General features: G+C 43.4%; 1 protein-coding gene and 1 long non-coding RNA gene across 5 annotated transcripts in view; both read left to right on the forward strand.

The window, feature by feature from the left end:
* The window catches only part of MIPOL1 (mirror-image polydactyly 1), a 194,945-nt gene extending 189,768 nt beyond the window's left edge, over positions 1-5,177 (forward strand). For all 4 annotated transcript variants that reach the window (XM_061463544.1, XM_061463546.1, XM_061463543.1 and 1 more), the window contains one exon: positions 74-5,177. In XM_061463544.1, coding sequence (XP_061319528.1) covers positions 74-140 — 67 coding nt within the window. In that variant the 3' untranslated portion in view covers positions 141-5,177. The remainder of the gene's footprint in view (positions 1-73) is intronic.
* The window catches only part of LOC133274399 (uncharacterized), a 733,952-nt gene that overhangs the window by 365,018 nt on the left and 349,164 nt on the right, over positions 1-19,770 (forward strand). The window lies entirely within an intron of this gene.

The raw sequence follows: 19,770 nt of genomic DNA on the forward strand, positions 1-19,770 counted from the left end.
TTCAGCCAGAACATTCCTAACATTAGCTTCCTTTTTTTTTTCTCTCCTCTCCCTCTCCCCTGCCCCCTCTCAGGTTGGAAAGGCTGGTGGACGTCCTGAGGAAGAAGGTTGGAGCAGGCACCATTAGGACCGTGATCTGATTGAAAGCTCTAGTCTAAGGAAGCATTCACATCTGGTGACCAGGCTGCTTCATTCAGCACTGTGTAAACACTAAAGCCTTAACTTAGCAAACAGTTGTTAGAAGTGGGACACTCCAGCGACATTCCAAGCTGAGATAAAATCAAATCATAAATGTTTAACTACTTTGCTGCTGAGTTCTGTGATTTGTTGAAATGTTTCACTGCAAACAGATACTTGTTTTTAAGCAGATGCATTGTGGCACTGTGTACTGTGGAAAATGATGTAGATGCTTATTTTAAGAGTCTGTCCTCTAGGTGTTACTAGACTATAGTCTGCTGCAAGGCACAGCTTGATCACATTTTCAAATACTGCAGGCTTCAGGTGCAAAATCCTGCAAAACAAGTTTCAAAATCTAAATCTCATGTCATCTGTGGGACTGCAAACAGTCCAGTATTTGAATGTTAAATGTATTAATTCATAAAGTAGGTTCACATTTGAGAACTATCTATGACTAGTGTACTGGAGATTTTTTCCATCTTACTCAGCCCGCTGAATTGCAGATAGTGACTGTGGCTACAACTAATGGAAGGATACATGTATAGCTTTATACAGTAGTTGTATAGCTACTGTTAGTACATGACGTTTTCAGTGTACGTTAGAAAGAAATGTACGGTTAGGTTTCACTAGAGGTACAGCTTCATAAATCCCAACAGGAAAGACTTGTGACGTAAAATATCTTAGACAGTGGAGGAGGTTTCCTGTATTGTTAATAGCCAATCATCTGTCCTTTCCTTTGAGGTAAAATCTCTCAGATATTCAGAAACCACCTTATAGAGTTAAAATTTGCCTTTTTAGTGTAAGTGGGTGGGTTCATCACCTCCTTCCTATAAGACTTTTTGTCTGCTGCTTCTAGACCTCTGATTGCTCTGTAGTGCAGGAGTACCATCCAGGCTGGGTTTGAGGCCAGCTTGCCAACCCTCTGCTCTCCGTACTCCTGAAGTGCCCTAGGACTGAACTCAAAGGTGGAAGGATAGACTCCTACGGCGAGGGGCAAAGTTGTGAAGAGGAAAAATTGGGATACACAGATGTCATATTCCTCTTGCCTACTCTGCTTTGTATTTAATGTTATGCTGTCTTCCCTCTTAGTGTTTGCTTGTACAGGTGTCATGATAGCGCAGTCTAGCTGAAGAAAATTAAATTTTAATTTTAGATAGGGGAAGACATTTCAATGACTCTTTTTCCTTTCAAGCACTTCCATATTAAACCTTCATCGTCTGCAGACCTAAACTCCTCCTAGTTTCATTCAACCAAACCTAAGCACTTGCAGGGAGATAAGTAGCATTCCTACAAGCCAAATTTACCCATGTCACCTCCACAAACTTCTGAAGTGCTCCTTTTTGACCTGTGGTCAATCCTAAGATAGCCAGAGAGTCTGGAGTCTCTCTCCCCTCCACCTATCAAGTGGGAAGAAAGTTTAATGCTTCCATAGCAGAGGACTGTCACTGCTCAGCTCCCAGCCTTTTCACCATCTCCCATGTGCTGCTGTCCAGTACTTGGGCCACTGCTTTTTCTCCTCCTGTCCTCATTGAGCTTTAGTGCACCAAGCAAAAGACATGCTCTCCTGAGCTGTCACTGCTGTTGAACCATTTCTGCTCTAGAGAAGTGGTGAAGAAAGAATAAAGATATAAGGACTACCGTACTGTGCTAGACCAAAGGTCCAACTAGCCTAAAGACTGACTTTGTCAATAAGCAGTAGAAGATGCCTAGGAAAGGATATAAAGTCAGGCTAGCACTAGTGACCTTTCTCCCAGATGGTGTCCCAGCAGTTTTGTTATTTAGGAGATTTCTGAACCGAAAGTGGTGTCTTTGTATTTAGCAGCATTTTTTCATTACCTGTTTTTTAATGCATTTAAACTTTTAGTATCTACTTGTTCCTGTCACAAGGACTTATGCAGTTAATGATGCATTGAGTGAATAATTATTTCCTTTTCTGTGTTATGAACCAGCTTAATTCATTTGTTATCACCTAGTTTTTGTAGTAGAGGAACAGTGAGCAACCATTTGTTAATATTGTTTTCATGTCCCTTGTGATTTTACATATTTGGTATCCTCCTCCCAGCATATCTTTTCCAGAGAGAACCCCTCGTCTCCTGTAAAGGATGTGTGTCATGTTTTTAATTGGCCTTGTCATGCTAATCTATTTCTTTTCCAATTCTGCAGTGTTTTTACTGAGACAACCAGATTTGTGCCTGATATTCAAGATGCAGACAAGTCATGACTTTAACAGTTGTCACAATGATGTTGTCTGTTTTATTCTCTATGCTACTTGTAGTAGTTTGTAGCATTGGATTTCTTTTATGACAAATGGTTTCTTGGAATTAATATTTCTGTAATAATAAAAACAATTCTAGATCTCATGCTCAGTTGTAATATTCAGCTCAGGGTTCATCATAGGGTGTATGAAGACAGAAGTGTTTTCGCATAACTTTGCATTTATGGGTACTGAATGTCATCTGTTGTTTTATCATGCGTTCCCTGGTGACCATGAGCTCCTACTCCATATATTTTCACACCTTATTTTTATTACTCACAGTAACATAGTATCATCAGCATTTCCATGCTGAATATGGTGACATAAAATACCACCATCTCCAAATTAACTCCCTTTTCAAGGTGATTTCTTAGTTGAACAACATGGGCCCTGGGACAAAAGCCCTATAGGACAATAAGGTAACTTTCCTTCACTGTGAAAATATTACACTTATTTTTACCCATTGTTTTAATCTAACTTAGAACTACTTATTTTTCAGTTTTAGAGATCTTCCCTCTTACTCCATGGCAGCTTTCATGAGGAAGCTTTTTTGCTACTTTGGAAATACAAGTTTACTAAATCAGGGCTTCTTTTCCATGCATGAATGTGCTAAGCTCCTCCCTCCCCTATGAGTATCAAGAGCTCCTCAGCTTCGCCCAAGTCTTTCCACCTCTGAGCAAATAATTTTGTGAATGCAGGCTTCATACAGCAAGACTGTTTGACCTCCAGCCTCTTGTGCCCACTGGCTTTGTTTGGAAAAGTAGGATTGGATAGGCAAAACCCATCTAGCAGACTTGATGTCAGATAGATACATCTGATTGTGGGTAATACATGATTCTATAAAATTAGGCAGTAATTTTGCCTCATAATTTTCCTTTTTATACATTGCACCTAAGGTGAAAAAAATGTTTCCTAACTCTGTCTTGTACAAAGTAGCCTGAAATTCAGTGGGCTTTTAGTTAGGGGGTTTTGTCATCCTGTAGGTAAATTACTTTGGATCATAATTAAATTAGGTGTCAATTTTAAAATTCAGCAGGAATTGTTTGTCTTCTTTGAAAAGGACCTTGGGAAATTTACTGTGCTGAGAGGCAAAGATTCAAAAACGGTTGTGTTATCACTCTTTCTTGCTAACAACCTGGTGTGTGGTCTTTGGCAAATCCCTTAGTGACAGTCATAAAAGGTATGCAGCCCCTAAAGAGGTGCCTAGGCTCCTCGAGGGAGTTTGCAAAAGCATCTGTGTGGCCAATGTCAAAACACTTTTGCTTCTTCACCAGCTGAAGTGAACACAAGTCTGGTAATGCAGGCCCAGACTTTAGTGCCCTCAGGTGAATTTCTGGCACTGTTGAACCCAATCTGAGTTCTGTCTTTCAGTGTAACAACAGCAGGAATTCTGGTCTGGCGAGTAGAAATAAGTGGTAATGATAACACAGGTTAATTGGCTTTTATTATATAGTTTATAAATTATGAACTGATTGATGTCTGCATAGTGCTCTGAAAGTGAAAAGAAGCCTACCCCTATACAGCAGACAAATGCAATTGTCACTTCTGTCCTAATTTATGAGAGAAAGATGAGATTGCATTGGATTATATACTAGGAGTAGCAGTTCATTTGCCTCCTGATGGAATAACAGTTCATGATGAAAGGTGGCTCACCGTAGGCAATGCTTATGGTGATGGTAGCAATTACTGGTCAGATTAGTGTTCCTGCTGTCTTGAAGAGCACTGAGATACTCAGAAACATCTTTTCCCTGTGAGATTTTGTGTGTTTCTCTTGATGATCCTGCAGCACGTTATGCATTGGAAGCCATTTCTGGTATATGCCAGGGTAAAATATGTAAATAGCATCATGTTGGCTCGGGATAAGAATGTTATTAATGCTTTTCAGCACTGTAATTATATTCATAGTAAGCCTTCCCTAAGCCCTCACTAATTAACAATATTGTGACAAATCAACTTTAACAGAAAAGAACTGTGGACCTTTAGTCTTTTAGTACTGCTTTTCATTCAGCCTACAGCCCAAAATTGGTGGCATGGTTTTCTGTACTGGTGTAGGGAAAACTGCTGGTATCTGAAAAGTTCAGAGCCAGCTCAGTCTTGTTAGTGGAATCCTGTAGATGAAGTTGGTTTGATTCCTCTTTAAATATATTCACAAGAACGTAAGAATTCATTATTTAATTGTTAATGTAGGGGAATATTAGAACTGCTTATATTAGAACTTATAAATAAACCATCATATTGAAATATTTTACTAATGTCAATATGTTGTCATAGGTTCATTTATTTATTCCAAATAACAGGGCATTTTACAAGATACCTTAATTTTCAAATTGAATGGCTTTATAAATATTCTTATCAGGTGATCAAGAGTTGTAACATCTTTAATCCATGTACACAAATGAACTTCTTATCTAAATGTCAGGATTTCTCTGTGCCTCTATTTTCTTCGTTTAGACAGTTAGGAAGACAGTTAGGTTTGTTGCGGTTTTTTTGGTTTTGAGGTCTTTTTTTTTCTTTCTTTTTAATTTGTACTCCAGAATATTTTTCTCCCATGCAAAAATAAACTATAAGGCACATGAAATCACTGACTGGCAGTTTCTCTGATACTGTGCTTGCTGTGATTGCAGCGTTACATGTACTAACTTATTGCTGTACCATTTCACATCAGTTCTGCAGAAGTGGACTTTTCTCTGTTTCTTCTTCTCATGTATTGGTAAATAAAATGTATTCAGAAGTCAAAAAAACCAAAGCAGTGTTCTCATATTAGGTTGATTATAAGTCAGCTGTTGAGCTTCAGTGGTCTAAACATTTCATTCTTCAGTTTTGTTGGGAGCACACGTGTTCTGGGAGGCTTTTAAACAAATACTTGAAATGGTTGAAAGATTTACATTGCTAGTGCCTAGCTAAATATGTAGTCTTTAGAAAAGACATGGTTTATCTTGGCACCATTTGAAAAACTCAGATATTTTAAACATTTGTTAAGTTCAAGCTTGCACATTTGAACTAAAAGTTTGCATTCCAAAATTGCATCTCGAGTTACCTGACCCTCTCTCTTTTGTATTTTTTAATCCCTTTATTAAAATAATCTGTAAAAGAAGTTGGGTTTGGAGTGTGGGTTTTTATTGTTAATTGTAAAAGATTGTCATTAATTTAATCAATTTTGAGGTAACATTTACTTGGTAACTCTATTCAACTAAGCATCTGAAATGCAAAGCCAGAAGTGTTTTCAGAATTTAGGACTTCCCTAAATTCTGGTAGCCAAGACTTGGTTGTAAAATCAATCAAATACAGAAAGATTGGCCAAATCCTGCAGTACTTGACTCTTAATCGTACTATGTACTGTGATGAGTAAGTACTAACCCTGATGGCTAGTGCAGAGCCAGGCAATAAAGAAAACAGGTTGAAAATATGTATGAGCTGTTAAAATAGAATAGCTCTAGGTAAAGGAAAAGCTGTCTTTGACCTTTAGTTGGTTTTCTTTTCCTTCCCTTGGCGGAAGGGAGTGGCAGGGGCAACCTTTAATCTAACTCAAAAAAATAAAAACAAAAACAAACAAAACCAAACAAAATGGAAAAAAAAAAAGAAGAAAAAAAGAAAAACTTCTTATAAGTTTTACCTTTCGAGTTGCAGGTTACTGAAGTTGCAAGTACTGAAACTTGAAAAGCTGAGAATGTATAAATTGAAACCAGCATATTTCGTTTAAAACCTGCAAGAACCCCTGTTAAAATTCTATACCTGATAGAAGTGGTTACAACTGCTTCCCAGTGGCCCTGTCAAAGCAAGGTTATGACAACCCTTGCAGAATACACTACATGCATTTGCACTGTATTTCACATAAAAATGAAAAAGATAATGGTTTTAAAAAAATTCAAAGTATCAAAACCGTAGTATATTTGTTCATGAGCTAAAGTATTAGCAAAACTCATTTCAGACCAAAATATAAAAAAGAAAAAAAATCAAAATATTAAGATTCAAAAATGAAAAACTACTTTGGTACTACTATAATTCACTGTCTGAAGTCTCAGAACTTTCTTCATTATTATTTGATTTTCACTGATGTAGTCTTTTCTGATCAAAGAGATAGATAAACTTTTCAAAAATCAGTCTATGAGAAATGAGGCTACTGGCATCTAAGTTGATACAGATATCGATTTAGAAGTAATATCTGTAAGTAAGAATCAGCTTTTCAAAAAGTTAATTTCTTCACTTGGTTATTTACCTTATTCAGAGAGTGAACACAACTTAGATGCAGACTCTGTGAAAGTGTTCTATACTAGAAATACAATGACACAGTAGGAAGTCTTCATCAACACATGCTCATAGTACAATATCACCCCTTTTGGTGCTTCAACAGGCTATATAAAATTATCAGCTTTGTTTCTTTCACTTTATATAGGGAAAATTTTCTCTCCCACACTTAACATTGTACCAGTGCATGAAGAATATCAATATTACAGATATGGCTACCAAGCATTAGTAACCATATGGTTACTAATATTTATTAAGCATTAGTGGTAGAATTAAGCAAGAGAGGGAGATGCACAAATGGATAAAGATTAAGAATGTGACCAGCTATGGCATTTGTTATAACAGTTAGTTTTAAAATGACAGTGCAGAAAATAAAACGCTTCAAGCTATGACTGTGGTATGGCAGACAACTGTCACTCAACCATATTATCACTGGTGTAATACACTGGTAGTACACTACTCCTCTCACCTATCGTCCAAAAATGAGGGCTCCATATCCACAGTACAAGGTACAGATATGGAGCTATGAGGCTGAAAAAATCCATGTCAAATATTTTTAGCCTAGGTTTATGAGATCAAATCATAAAAATGAGAAAGATGTAAATAAATCTTAACTTTGAATATGAGTCTCCGTCCCATTAGACAAGGAAAGCACAAATCAGGACACCTGGACTGCCCTGTTGTTGCTGAAGCAGCATAACAGAAAAAGTGCAAGACAGAAAAAGGATTTGGGTGAAATCCAAAAACGTATGAGTGTAGAAGCTTTGCCTGCTTCAGACGTAGAAAAGGAGGAAAAGTTGTTACAATGACTGACAGAAATATTTTGCTTTGCTTGCACTTACACATCTTGAAAACTTCATAGAAGTCAAAGCAAGATGCAGCTGTTGTAGTATTTGAAAGGAGGTGGGTGTCTCACTAAGGTTAAAGTTGGTTTGCAAGTGTAAGGCTAGGAAATCTGTTGAAATTTGGTTTCATTCAGTTTTTTCAATAAATTCTTGTTTGATAGGGCAAGCTACCTTTGTTCTAAGTTTCAACTAAAACAAGATTTTTAATTAACATTTGTCTGGTTTGGTTACTGTATAATAAGTATGAAAATAGACAGTGCACCCCTCTACTTCTCACAGGTTAAGCAACAGAAATGGCAGTTGTCCTATCACTGAGGGTTTCTTTCATAAATATGACACAGAAAGTTGTATCAAAATAATAAATATTGAATTATATTTATAGGATCTCATCCCTTCTATGATTTTCATCAATAAAAACTCAGCACATATTTAAAAAGAAAATTATTAATAATAATAGTACTTTATCCCTGAAATGGCAAAAAAAAAAAGATTCCTAAAATGAGCTTTTGACTGTATGTTGTATTTCTTCACTCTGTGCCTGATTAGACTTGACTAAGGCAGACTGAGGATTTTCAAGGCAGATCTTACCACCTTGGTTGGTGCAGTCAGCGCTCCCAGGTGTCAAAGCACTATTCTGTTTCAGGTATATTCATGAAATGCCACCTCTAGCCATTCACAGCTCTTTATCACATTTCTAATATTTCCCACCCTCTGTCTTAGAAAGTCATTTTTCTTCTGTCCAAGTGAGTAAGGAATGAGCAGGGCAAACCCAGCTGATTTGAGTTTAGCACAGAGAAAAACACAAATACAGAAGCATCCTAAGTGAAATCTGTCTCTGGAATTCGCTCGTGTAAGACATCTGTCTGCCTGGTCTTTTGCACAGAACAGGGCTGGCTGCTGGGCTGTGATTCTGCTTTCTGATGCAAAAGCATTGTATATGGGACTAATTGCACCCACTTACAGGCTTTTGGACTAGAGTTTGCTCAATGCCTCAGAGCCTGAAGTGCAGGAAAGAGAGGACAAAGATGTGCAGGCTCAACCTGCACCCTGTGTTAAGCAGAGGCTTGACTGAGGGTTTTGCTGCTGGTGTGCAGGGATATCTGCGAAGAGTGAAAGGGACTGCTCAGATCTGCACAACCACAGGATCAAACAATTGAATACAGCAGCAACTGCCATGGCATGTGCTGGAACAATGGCCAGAAAGTTTCAGTTTTGCTCTTCTTTGATCACCTAATGGAGAAACTCACCTCAATTACTTTTCAAGAAGCTGAATGCCCTGCTTCCTCCACATTTTGCTTGTCTGCTCATGATAACTTTATTTCCCCAGAGCTCTAGCATACACCAGAGTAAGACTCTTACAAATCTGAACTGCCTATGCCTAAAGAAAATATGCTTTCCTCAATGTGTGTTTTCGTGAAATCCCACGGGACTGTTATCAAGAGTCCTGTGCAGCAAATCCACAACTGCCTGCTGTAACTATCCACCCTGATTTTCAGTAATGACATTATCCTTGTAATTTTCCAGTCATTAAAATCTGGTCTGCAGATGACTAACATTACATGTTACAAGGTGTTTCATCCAGAACTTACCCTCACGCAGCCTCATTTCCTGTAGAGCCGATCATTGTTACTAAGTGACTTGCTACCTACTATCTCATTAAAAGTCTTTCTTTTTTTTTTTTTTTTTTTTGCCCAGTAGTATTGACATTTCGTCTTTTTAGGGCTTTTCTAAAACCATCAGCTGCAGGTGACTAACTAGGTTCTGTGGCTATTGCTTTCCACTAGTAGTAAAGCAAGCTGAGGTCTGGCAGGCTGAACCACATATTACCCTCTTGACCCAGGATGTGTAGGAGATATACCACCAGCTGTCACAAGCATGTCCTGTTCCCTCCTTCTGCCCCACCACCCCTCCCTCCCCCCCCCCCCCCGCTTGAAAAACCTGTAAATTATGTCCCTAGTTCCTATTCAGTTACTCTTTTACCTGAGTGATTCATACACAACATACGTATCGAGCTAGCTACCACATCAATTTATGGTGATTATAATGTATGCATATAGTATAGTTCAACACAAAGAAAAATACATCCTTGACTTGAAAAGCTATTGTGCATTGTATATGTAAGAAACCCCGTAGAATCGTTCAACGTATAAAAACCACATGGCATGCTCCTCCTCCTCCTTGATTTACTGTTGCATTTCGAGAGCACTCGCCCTAGGAAAGCTGGATACCACCCAGAACTGCATTAATTCCAGCACCCCTTTGGCTATTGCACCTAAGGCAGGCCCCAAGTCTTCCAGGTGAGACTACAGATAACGTGAGGAGTTACAGATCCATGACTAAGGACTCCACAGAGAATCTATTGCTGTTATTGAACTTGTTTTCTAGTCTGTCTTCTTTCAAATTCAGGCTAATAGGTCTCATTACACTTATTTTTCCTGAGTACTTAAAAAGCAATTTACTACCCCAAATCCTTCCCCATTTTGGTAACTGGGGACCATGAACAGAACACCATTAATCTTCTCTTGGATAAACTGAACAGGGTGAGTTTCTGATATCACTTATCGGGTATTGCTCAGACATTTCTAATTCTTGGGCACGCAGACACTTGACTTGGACACAAGATTCCTTTCTTGTTCTCAGGCATGGCTTATATGAAGCTGATCTCTCTCTGCCCTTACTGTGTACTTTCCTGATTCCAAGGACTGTGCTCAATCTCTGAGGCACAGCATCACCCCAGGACCTTGTGCTCAGTGTTAGTCCTAGACAGCCCTTCAAAGTATGCATATTTGTGGTCCATTCCTCCCTAAAATTTTCTGGATGTGGAAGAGACTAGGCAGAAAATTCTCTGAGGCAGAAAATGATAATGAAAGTAAGCTGAAAGAAAAATGGTAAAATAGAGTTAGGAAGTTCATTTCAGTGAACTCTGCTTTATTAATGCTGATGCTTGTGTCCTCTCTTTTTACTGTTGGACCATGAATCCTGCCCAGTATGGAAAGAAATACATCCCTGACATAACCACTTGAAAGTCAAAATTGCTCAAGTCAGGTAGATGTCTCGTAGGCTCCTAAAAAAAAAAAAAAAAAAAAAAAATTAAAAAAACCCAAACCCCAAAGTGATTGTGTAGTTAATCTTGTTGGTTTAGTTGTGTTCCATGGTGATTTTAATTACACTGTAATTTGAGCTAAACCAAAGGATGTTAAGAATAGTGGCTGGGTAGAGGTTAGTGGAATGTGAATGGAAAGGAGTGATTTGGGGGCAGATCTGATGGGCAGAAATATTGCTTAGCTCCCAGGGAGGGGGCAAGGCTGTTCTTGGCATGAGTATGACATGGAGGAGTGCCAAGAGGTGGGTAGGGCTGGCGGTGGGGGATGACAGACACTGAGTAAGAAGAGTGATACTGAACTGATCATGAAAAGGGGGTGAGGAACAGTGCACCAATGCTTGTTAGGAGGAAGAGGGTCAAAAGCAGGACTCAAAGATGTAAGAAAGGATATCACAAGAATAGAACTGCAGAGCTGAATGCCAGCACCAACCATCTGCAATCTGTAGCAGGCATTTCACAACAGCTATGAGGCTGAACTTTGAATTCACTTGAGTTTTGCCCTAACTAAGGGCAGTGTCTGCCCTTGCAGCTAGAAGGAATATCCAGCTGGTAACTTTGCTTTCAGGTCCATCAATAATGGCTGTATTCAATCATCAGCTGTGGCACTGGTGGACACCAAATTACTATTGTTTGATTAAGCAATGCTGTCAGAAATGTGTGCTCTGCAACACTTGTATGTTATTTAACTGGACTGGCATGGAGTAGCAGTAGTTTCTGACCAAAGTATTCCTAGGAATGTTAACACTTCAGTTGAAATATACCCAGCGCAGCTACCTTGGGCTGTAAAGCTAACATGCATCAGCAATCATTCTTAAGTCCATGCTGCAATCTTCTTATGGTAATAAGGAGCTACTAAGAACCAATATTAAAGTACACTCCTTTTCCTGATGGGGCAAAACCTTTTATTTTGATGGGGAAAAAGAGACAGAGCTAAGGAAAGAAAAAGGCTGCGGTTTGTGTTTCTGTGGTAAGTACTGTGTACGTGGCAAATAAGTCTTATTACTGAGGGAGAAATGATAATTCATGCTGGCATATAACATATTTTGACGTCTCGTATATCTTAAAAGACAAAAGCAGTCACAGGGATGACAAATGGCTCTGAGCATGGCAGAGTTGACTGCACCCCTTTAGTTAGAGAGCAGTGTGTTGGCGGCAGTCCTGTGGTCTCCTTTGAAAGCGAAGAACTCCCCTATAGCAAACTCGTACTATCTCATGGGATAAAGACCACAGATTTCCCCTTTGATTTTCAAGAGCTCTTGTCATACCAAAGAAAAGCCAGCATTAAATGTGTGCCACCTTTGCCCCTGCACTTTGGGGAGCTCTTATCACAGGAGAGACTGCATTTCTGCTTTCAGATTTTGGAAGGACAGAGGATCTATTGCATTTTCTTGCAGTGCCCTAGCACATTGGCTCTAAAGCAGAAAATTAATGATGGACATGTTGCAAAACGAATTCTGTGAAGTTTTCTTTGTAAAGAAGCTGATCCAAGTTTTTTTTCACCCCAACAAAAGCAGGTCTCAGAGTAGTTAGCTGGAAGCCTTATTGCTTTTTTCCTTTAGATACAGCACCAAATTTTGCAGATTTAATAGCAAAATTTATATTCTGTTTCCTTCTGTTGTATACTTACATAGATGAGATTTTAACTTGCTTTTTTTCCAAGGGTAAAGATACGGATTTCCAAGCCATACAAAGTAAGAACTGTGCCATTTTGATAAAAATTACTTGAATTCTATGTATTATTTTCATAATCCCATTTTCCACTCCTGTATATCACCTTTTCTTTTTTTTTTCAGTATAGACTCTGTGGCTTGCATGCGGTCTTGCTTTTGCTATACCAGTTTCTTGACAGCAGGATCAATCCTGCTCCTGCCAGGTGCTGAAACTGCTGAACTCACTTTGGCTGAATAAAAGCTGTGGGTGCGACACCAGCAGCTCTTAGCTCCCCTCTGTGGAATGCTACATTTGTATTAACATGTATCTTTCTTTGTGATTTTTTTTTTTTTCCTTGAAACTGAAAATGATGCCCTTTAAAATCTCTTCCTGGAGAGAGAGAGAGAGAGGTTGAGAGAGAGACTAAAAAAAATACACTCCCCTTGGAATTTAACCTTAATTTGAACCAAGATCAGTGAAAGAAAAGCACTTTCGTGCATTGTTCACCAGCTCCACCCAGCCAGCCCCTTATCTAACCTGAGTCTCTATTGCCTATAGCTTTGTAACTTTTGCAGTAGTACACTCCACATGCTCTTACATGCTTTAAAACCAACCTGGAGACACTGTGACATTATAATACCAAGAAACGCCTCATGATCCTACCTTGCAAGTCTTGAAGACTGCACAGGGCAGCAGCAGCCCTTCTGCTGTTTTTTCTCCTGTCCTTCCACAGGTTTATAAAGGGCCTAGTGCATACTTCAAATAAACAGCCATGGTTATTCCTGACCCCTGGCAAAGGTGATAGCAGCAGCTGAAACCCCTGAGCCAGCCTCTCCCTACACCCCAAACCAGGGGATATTTAAACATTAGTAACTCTCCATTTTAACCTGGTTCCTTGGATTTCTTTTGCCTTGAGAGGGAAGGAGCCAACCCTTGATTTGCATGACGTCAGCTCAGGGTCAAAATTCAACCTTAAACACTCACATAAAAAAGCAGGCTTCCTTGTTTGCTCTTCAGAGGCGGACTTCCACTGTATGTCTCCTATCATCTGTGCTCGGGAGGAAGAGACAGTAGATTGCTTTCTTATTAATTTTCACTTCCCAGAAAAGGCAAACAGCTGCCCCAGGTGTGGTCCACCTTCATGCCATCCCCTATCAGCCATCTGCTCCCCACAGTCATCTCCCTTTCCCAGCATCCCTCAGTTTCTCCTGACTTGTGACCACTTGGCCCACCTTCACCTGCTTATTGTCTGCTTTATATCCCTTCCACATCCTCAATCTTTCCTCCAAGCCCTCGTTGCTCATTATTCCCACCCGAGCTGCTCTCGTGATCCACAGCACCAGGTTTTCTCCCTGGTTCTCCAAGCTTCCCCAACCCCATGGCCCTTTTTGCTAAGTGCTGTCTTCATTCACCTGCAGGCAGATGTGGTAGAAGCCTTGCAGAGGGCAGCAGGAGGTGCCCAGCCATGCTAGTTAAAATGATGCACATCATTTGGGAAGCAAACTTCTTAAAATTGAAGGTAGGAATCAGGCAGTCACAACAACTGTTCGAAATACAGACCAAATATTGTGAGGCTCAGAAGAAAAGAGAGGATACTATTAAATGCACCAGTGACTTGCCATGTAACCTCCCCCTTTTTAGCAACCGCCAGCTGCTTTTCTTTTAAAGAGCTGCTTTGTGAAATGCCGTTTGTTTTAGTTCTATATAGCCTAGTAATAAAACCCTTCAAGGAAATACTGCATATAGCATTGTTCTTACACTCCTCGAGTGTTTGAAGGACCCCTTGGAACGAGTGTGCACCAGGAGACTGGAGGGAGGAAGCAGGAAAATCGAAATAAGAAATATCAAGGAGACACGGTCAAGCATGATTCATTTCGGTCTTTCAGTTGAACCCGAAGCAGGATCAGATTTCACATCCACCCTCGACGGGGCTGGCATTTTCCTACATACTGCAAACCCGTTGGCATGGAGGTGGCTTGATTTGAGGGTTATTACAGGTGCAGTTGGCATGGGGGGGGGTGCGGTCTTCTATTTAAGAAAACCGCAGATGAGAACAGTTACTCGTGCTAAAAAAAAAAAAAAAGAAAAAAAAACACAACAAAAAAACAACCAAAAACAAACACACCCCCCCCCCCCCCACACACACACACACAAAAAAAAAAAAAAAAAACACAAAAAAAAACACAAAAAAAGCCTCAAAAAACCTCACACCTTTCTTAACCTTTCTGACGGGTGGGCAGTTTTAGTAGATACCCACCAGCTGGGGAACTTGCAGCCCGGAAGCTTCAGCTGTGGCTGGAAGCGCGGTTGACCCCCGCGGAGCGGGGAAGACGGCTGCAGCCCGCGGAGCACCTCTGAAGGCTCGGTTCCACGCCCTGGGACCCGCTGCCCCGGGTGCCTCCGCCCCAGCTCGCTCCGAGGCTCGGCCGGCAGCAGGAAGACAACGAGGAAATCCCCCGGAGTGCGGAAGCGCTCCGACCGCTACCCCCAGCCCCGCGGGGATTCCCCGGCCGGCCGCTGCTTGCAGCGATGGGCCAGAGATGGCTCAGCAGCCGTGTCTCGTCGGGAGGAGAGCACTCCCTTGCTTTTAGGACCTGGGAGGGGGGGAGTTCAGCACAGCCCCAGGCTGACAGTGTCAGATCACGGGTGCTTTACAGCAGGCAGGCTGACCGGGCAGAGGCATGGCTGGGCCGCTCTGCGCGGGGGTAGGCTCCCCGGCCGGCTGTCCTTCCCTGCCCGCGGACCCCGGCACCAGCCTGCACACCCTACCTCTCCAGGACCGACAGTCCCCCTGCTCTCGGGGCAGCCCATACCGCTGGCTTGGCGTGCGCCGGCGGGACGGGAGTCGTGGGGGAATACGGTGGGGATCCCCGCGCGGCGCTAAGGCAGGGGGCGAGTGTCGGCCCCCCCGGCCGGAGCCCCGCGGCCGCGCCAGTGACTGCCCGTGGCTAGGGGAGCCCTCCGCCCCTCAGGAGAAGAAGAAGCCCCTCAAACCGCGCTGGAACCGGAGAGAGGAGGAGGGCGGGGGGCGAACCAGCCTGTTACCCGCCGTGACCGCAAACGCCTATCGGCGGCCCGAGCTGTAATTCCTCTTGTGATCATTCTGTCGAGGGAAGAGGAAGCATTTGGAAGTTGCTTTCATTCATCACAGCATTGCTATATATCTCTTGGCTTTTTCTCATATCCCTCCTGGTTGCATGCTGGTTCTCAAGTGAGTTTGACCTAGTGACTTGCACTCTACAGGCACGCAAAAGGTTTTTACTGCATCAACTTCTATATCCATCATTTGTACTTAACTTTTGAGCACATCTGAGCGAGACATTTCCACCTTCGTTGTTACCAAAAGACACGAACAGCCGAGAATGACGAGGGAAAGTTCAGAAGCTCCTGTGAGTGAAGCTGACCGGCTGTGCAGAGCTCCCTCCATATACCACCCCACCGAGGGTGGCAGTGGGAGCCCCTGCTACACACACACCCTGATTTGAGGCTGCCTGTCACATAGATGGCCCAGTTGGTTCCAGGGCAGGCTGAAGCTGATGGGTCGGAGCTCAGGATCTGTTTGTCACTGGGTTTGTTTCCAAAGCCGAAAATGTTCTGAGTGGCTTCGCCCTCCGTTTGTGCACAGGTTGTCCCCTCCACTGAAGCACCCACAGTAAACCGAGAAACAAGGCTTGTGTCCCCCAGCCATTCGCTGCCCCGCAGAGGTGAAGGGGGAGAGTCGGCCCACTGTGAAGCTCTGCCAGTGCGCAGCTGCTGGAAGGGAAAGAGGGTCTTCATCCTTAACCTTTTTTTACAAGTTCTACCATCAGGCCAAATGAAAGTGATACTTCTAAAACCTTTGTACTGGTTTCACTGGAAATAAAGAAATCCACAGAGCTGCCTTCCACCTCTGCCTGTTAAATCAAGACACTCAAGAAAGAAAAAAAATATCTGTTTAATTTGGCGAATCACTTGTGTGTGTCTTTACTTAGCACTGCATAGCATTACATGCAACTTTTGGCCCTGGAAGTGATGAAGGGCGTGAAACCCTGGACAGATTTAAACCAGAAAGAACTTCAGGCTAACTAGTATTTGATTGGTCCAGTGAGCTGGAGATGGTGCTGTGTCCTCCTTTTTACTAGAAAGAAATCCAGCGTGAAAGCAGAACCTTTGTTGCCTAGGAATTAAGTTGTTGCTGCTGCTTATTCCTTACCTGAACTCCTAATCCTCTGTTTGTGCTACAGCACAAAACAAATCATTTCTCGTAGACCAAAGGGCTCCTTTGTAACAATTAAAGTCTATTGTGTTAAAGTATAAATGGCACATTGATCGTTAAGGTAAGCTGACTTGTAAAAAGTAATTCTTGGACATGAAGTATGTGGTCATTTAATGTATACTTTGGAGAAGTCGTTATGCACGCGGAGGTAAACTACAAACAGTAAAATGCTTAGCTAGCCAGTTAGCATGTATGCTTGGTCTAAACAGTCCTCAGAAGAAGCAACGTGAGGTTTGTCCCTACTTCTGCAGAAGACAAAGGTATTTTGCTACTGCTTTCCCTGGGAACAGCCACCTTATTCTAGATCTTTTAAATTTCTTAAATAAATAAGCAGCCCCCCTCCCCTCAAATAAAAATAAACCCCTAAGGAACTTTGCAAAGTGGGAAATATCCTGAAATCCTTGAACCTCGGACTCTGCTGAGGTCAGTGCAATCTCGGTCCACGTCCACACTCATTAGGAAAAGAAAAAAGAAAAATCCTACCCCTGCCCAGGGGGTGTTTAAAAGGAGGAGCGTGGATCCACAGAAGCCAGTCCTGTCAAGGTCAGCTTTTTCTTATGAGAGGCAAGGCAACGGGGTCAGCATTACTACACATGAGGAAACCCCACGGGTGCTGGGGAAGGCCGTGGCTTTCTCCTTCTTTTTCCCCCTTTGGCCAATGTGTCCCTGTTGGGCCAAATCTCCCACCGAAGGCAATGAGATATTTTCACACCCAGAGGGAGTTTCTCATCTGACTAATTTAGTGTTCCCAGCTCCCAGTTTAGAGTGGAGCGGGAGGGCTTCTGTTCCTGGAGGGCAATTTGACTTTAGGGAAGTGGGGTGCCCCCTGCCCCCCTGAGGAGCCAGTAGGTCCCTGGGTGACCAATGTATGCTTTGCTGGGCCCCTTCTCTGTAACTACCAACCCCTAAAGGGCATTTCCTTGAAGAAACAGTTGTGAAGACATCGTTTGCATCATTTGTGGTAGGCACCCAGGATGTGAGGCCGGGGCTCAGCGTCTTCCCCCGGCGCCCCGGAGCGCATCTCCGGGTTCCCGGCGACTTACTTCCCCTACCGGCCCGGTCCTCCACCCCAGCGTAAGCGAGCTGAAGGGCCCTGTCGTGGGCTCGGGGAAGTTTGGAAACACAATGGGGTTCTGCGGTGGGATGGATGGTGTGTGCCTGTGTTCAGGGGCAGGTGAAACCCGAAGAATTCCATCCCCATCCCGTCTTCTCGCCGCTCAGTTTGCCTGCGGACACGCGTGGAACGCGCACCCACACACCGCCCGCACAGGGTCCCGTACTCCCGTGCAATACCTTTAAGCAGTCATTGCTATATTTTGCTTGGCTTTGAAAATTAGCCTGTTTGGATAACACCCGATAGAAAACATTTACGCTGGAAGCCAAACAGGCAAATATTTTAATCTCTCATATTAACACAGAGGTTTTCCAATCGGTTGATTTTTGTGCTCGATTATTTATTTATTTGTGTGTTATTCATTCATTCGCTCCGTTCATTCCTTCATTCATACATTCGCTCTGTCATTCATTCATTACTCAGTCTCTTGCCCTCCATCGACGAGACCCAACTCATGGTGACCCGGGCCTTGCCCCGGTGGAGGCAGCACACCTATTGCCCGGGATGGTACCGAGGTGTGACGGTGTCGAGAGACCTCCACCCCTATCCCTGCTAGAACAGGCGCCGGAGAGCCTCCGAGGTCGCTGGAGGTGGCGGGGGCCGAGGGGGCTGTTTGCTTGCTGGGCTGTTCTTGCTTTGCGGCCCTTCCCCACCGCTGCCGAGCCGCCACGAAGCCAACGTGGACAGGAGAGGAACACAGGTGCTCCGGAAGCACCCGGGCAAGGGAAGTGTCCCCTCCCGCAACTCGGATGACACGGGGATGGGCGCTGGGGTGCGCCGGGGCAGGTAGCAGAGCGGTGGGGTCCGTCAGCCCCGAGGCCATCCCGGGGAGGGAAACGTCAAGAACCTCCAACCCAGTCGGTGCCGGCGCGCAGGATGAGGGAGGAATGCGCCCTCAGACCACCAACGCGCCTTGAGTCGTACAATGCGCCACTTAATACACTTCTGTAATTTAAACTTCTGGGGACCCCCTCCTTCCAAGCCGATTTTCGATATAGGTGTTTTCTCACCCCCCACCCCCCCTTTTCCTTTGAAATGCCCCCACCCCCCTCATCCTCCCGCTCCCTTTCTTCTGAGCCCCGCTCTCTAATTCTAGATGAGTATTACTTTGCTCTTTTCGTTGGCCAAGCACAATTGTGTTATTGGAGATAATGAATTCAATCCCCATCAAAGAGTATTAGGAGCGCCTTGGCCCTGTAGTGCCTTTTTTCAAACCGGGAATGAAAGGCAGAGAGAAAATTCTCTGGGTAGCCTCCGCCATGGCAGCTTTTGAAGTGAAGGGAGGCGGGCATTGTTGTTCACATTTTTGTCCATACGGCTGAAGAAAGACCGGCGGCTTTTGATGAGAAGATGAGAACCGCCTCGTCAGTTGAGCAACAAGTTAGATGGCGAAGTCTTACCGCTGCTTACGGCCTGTGGATAACATATGTCCCGCATTAATAGGGGCTCTAGGGAACAATTGCCCGGAGGGGGGAGGGAAGCTCTGCTCTGCACCGGCCAGCGCCTCTCCCCCCTCCTCCTCTGGACACCGATGCCCGAAGGGGGTGGTTTTAAGGGAGACCCGAGGGGATGCCCCGTGGGTTGCTGAGGTGTCAGCGGGGCCGAGAGACGGGGAGGTGGTGGGCGCCGGTCCCGGGCACGCGGGAGTCCCCGTAGGGGGACCCCGGCCGGCTGTGGGTATGTGCTGGGTCTCCTAGATCACAGATTCTGATGGTTCTGACAGGGCTCCTATTGGCTGGGGCGTTATGTTAGGTCTGCTGCCAAGTATTTGGAGGCGAGGCCATCCCCCCTTTCTAACCTAGAGTCTTTATTTCGACACACACACACTAAATGTGGGGTCGGGCCTTGGTTTTCTTGCCTTTTCTTTTTTTTGTTGTTCCCTTTCCATTTCATATAGCGTCATGACATACCTGAAGTTTATAAAGTGCTTCCTTAGATGAAGGGATCAGGCAAGGAAAAAAAAAAATAGAAGAGGGAAAATGTCTCTTGGTCACATCAGATAACCTTAGAACTAGAAAACTTGTTGCATATATCTGAATAAGTTCAGACATGTTCTTATTTCAATCTCCTGCCTCGCAGTTCAAAGATTCCCCGCCCCCGGGGCTTTCTTATGCTAAAGAGGTCATT

Source organism: Pezoporus flaviventris, unplaced genomic scaffold (genome assembly GCF_033815535.1).
Source record: "Pezoporus flaviventris isolate CSIRO_AGI_PZ_B2104156 unplaced genomic scaffold, CSIRO_AGI_Pfla_v1 ptg000036l, whole genome shotgun sequence".
Classification (NCBI taxonomy): Eukaryota; Metazoa; Chordata; class Aves; order Psittaciformes; family Psittacidae; genus Pezoporus; species Pezoporus flaviventris.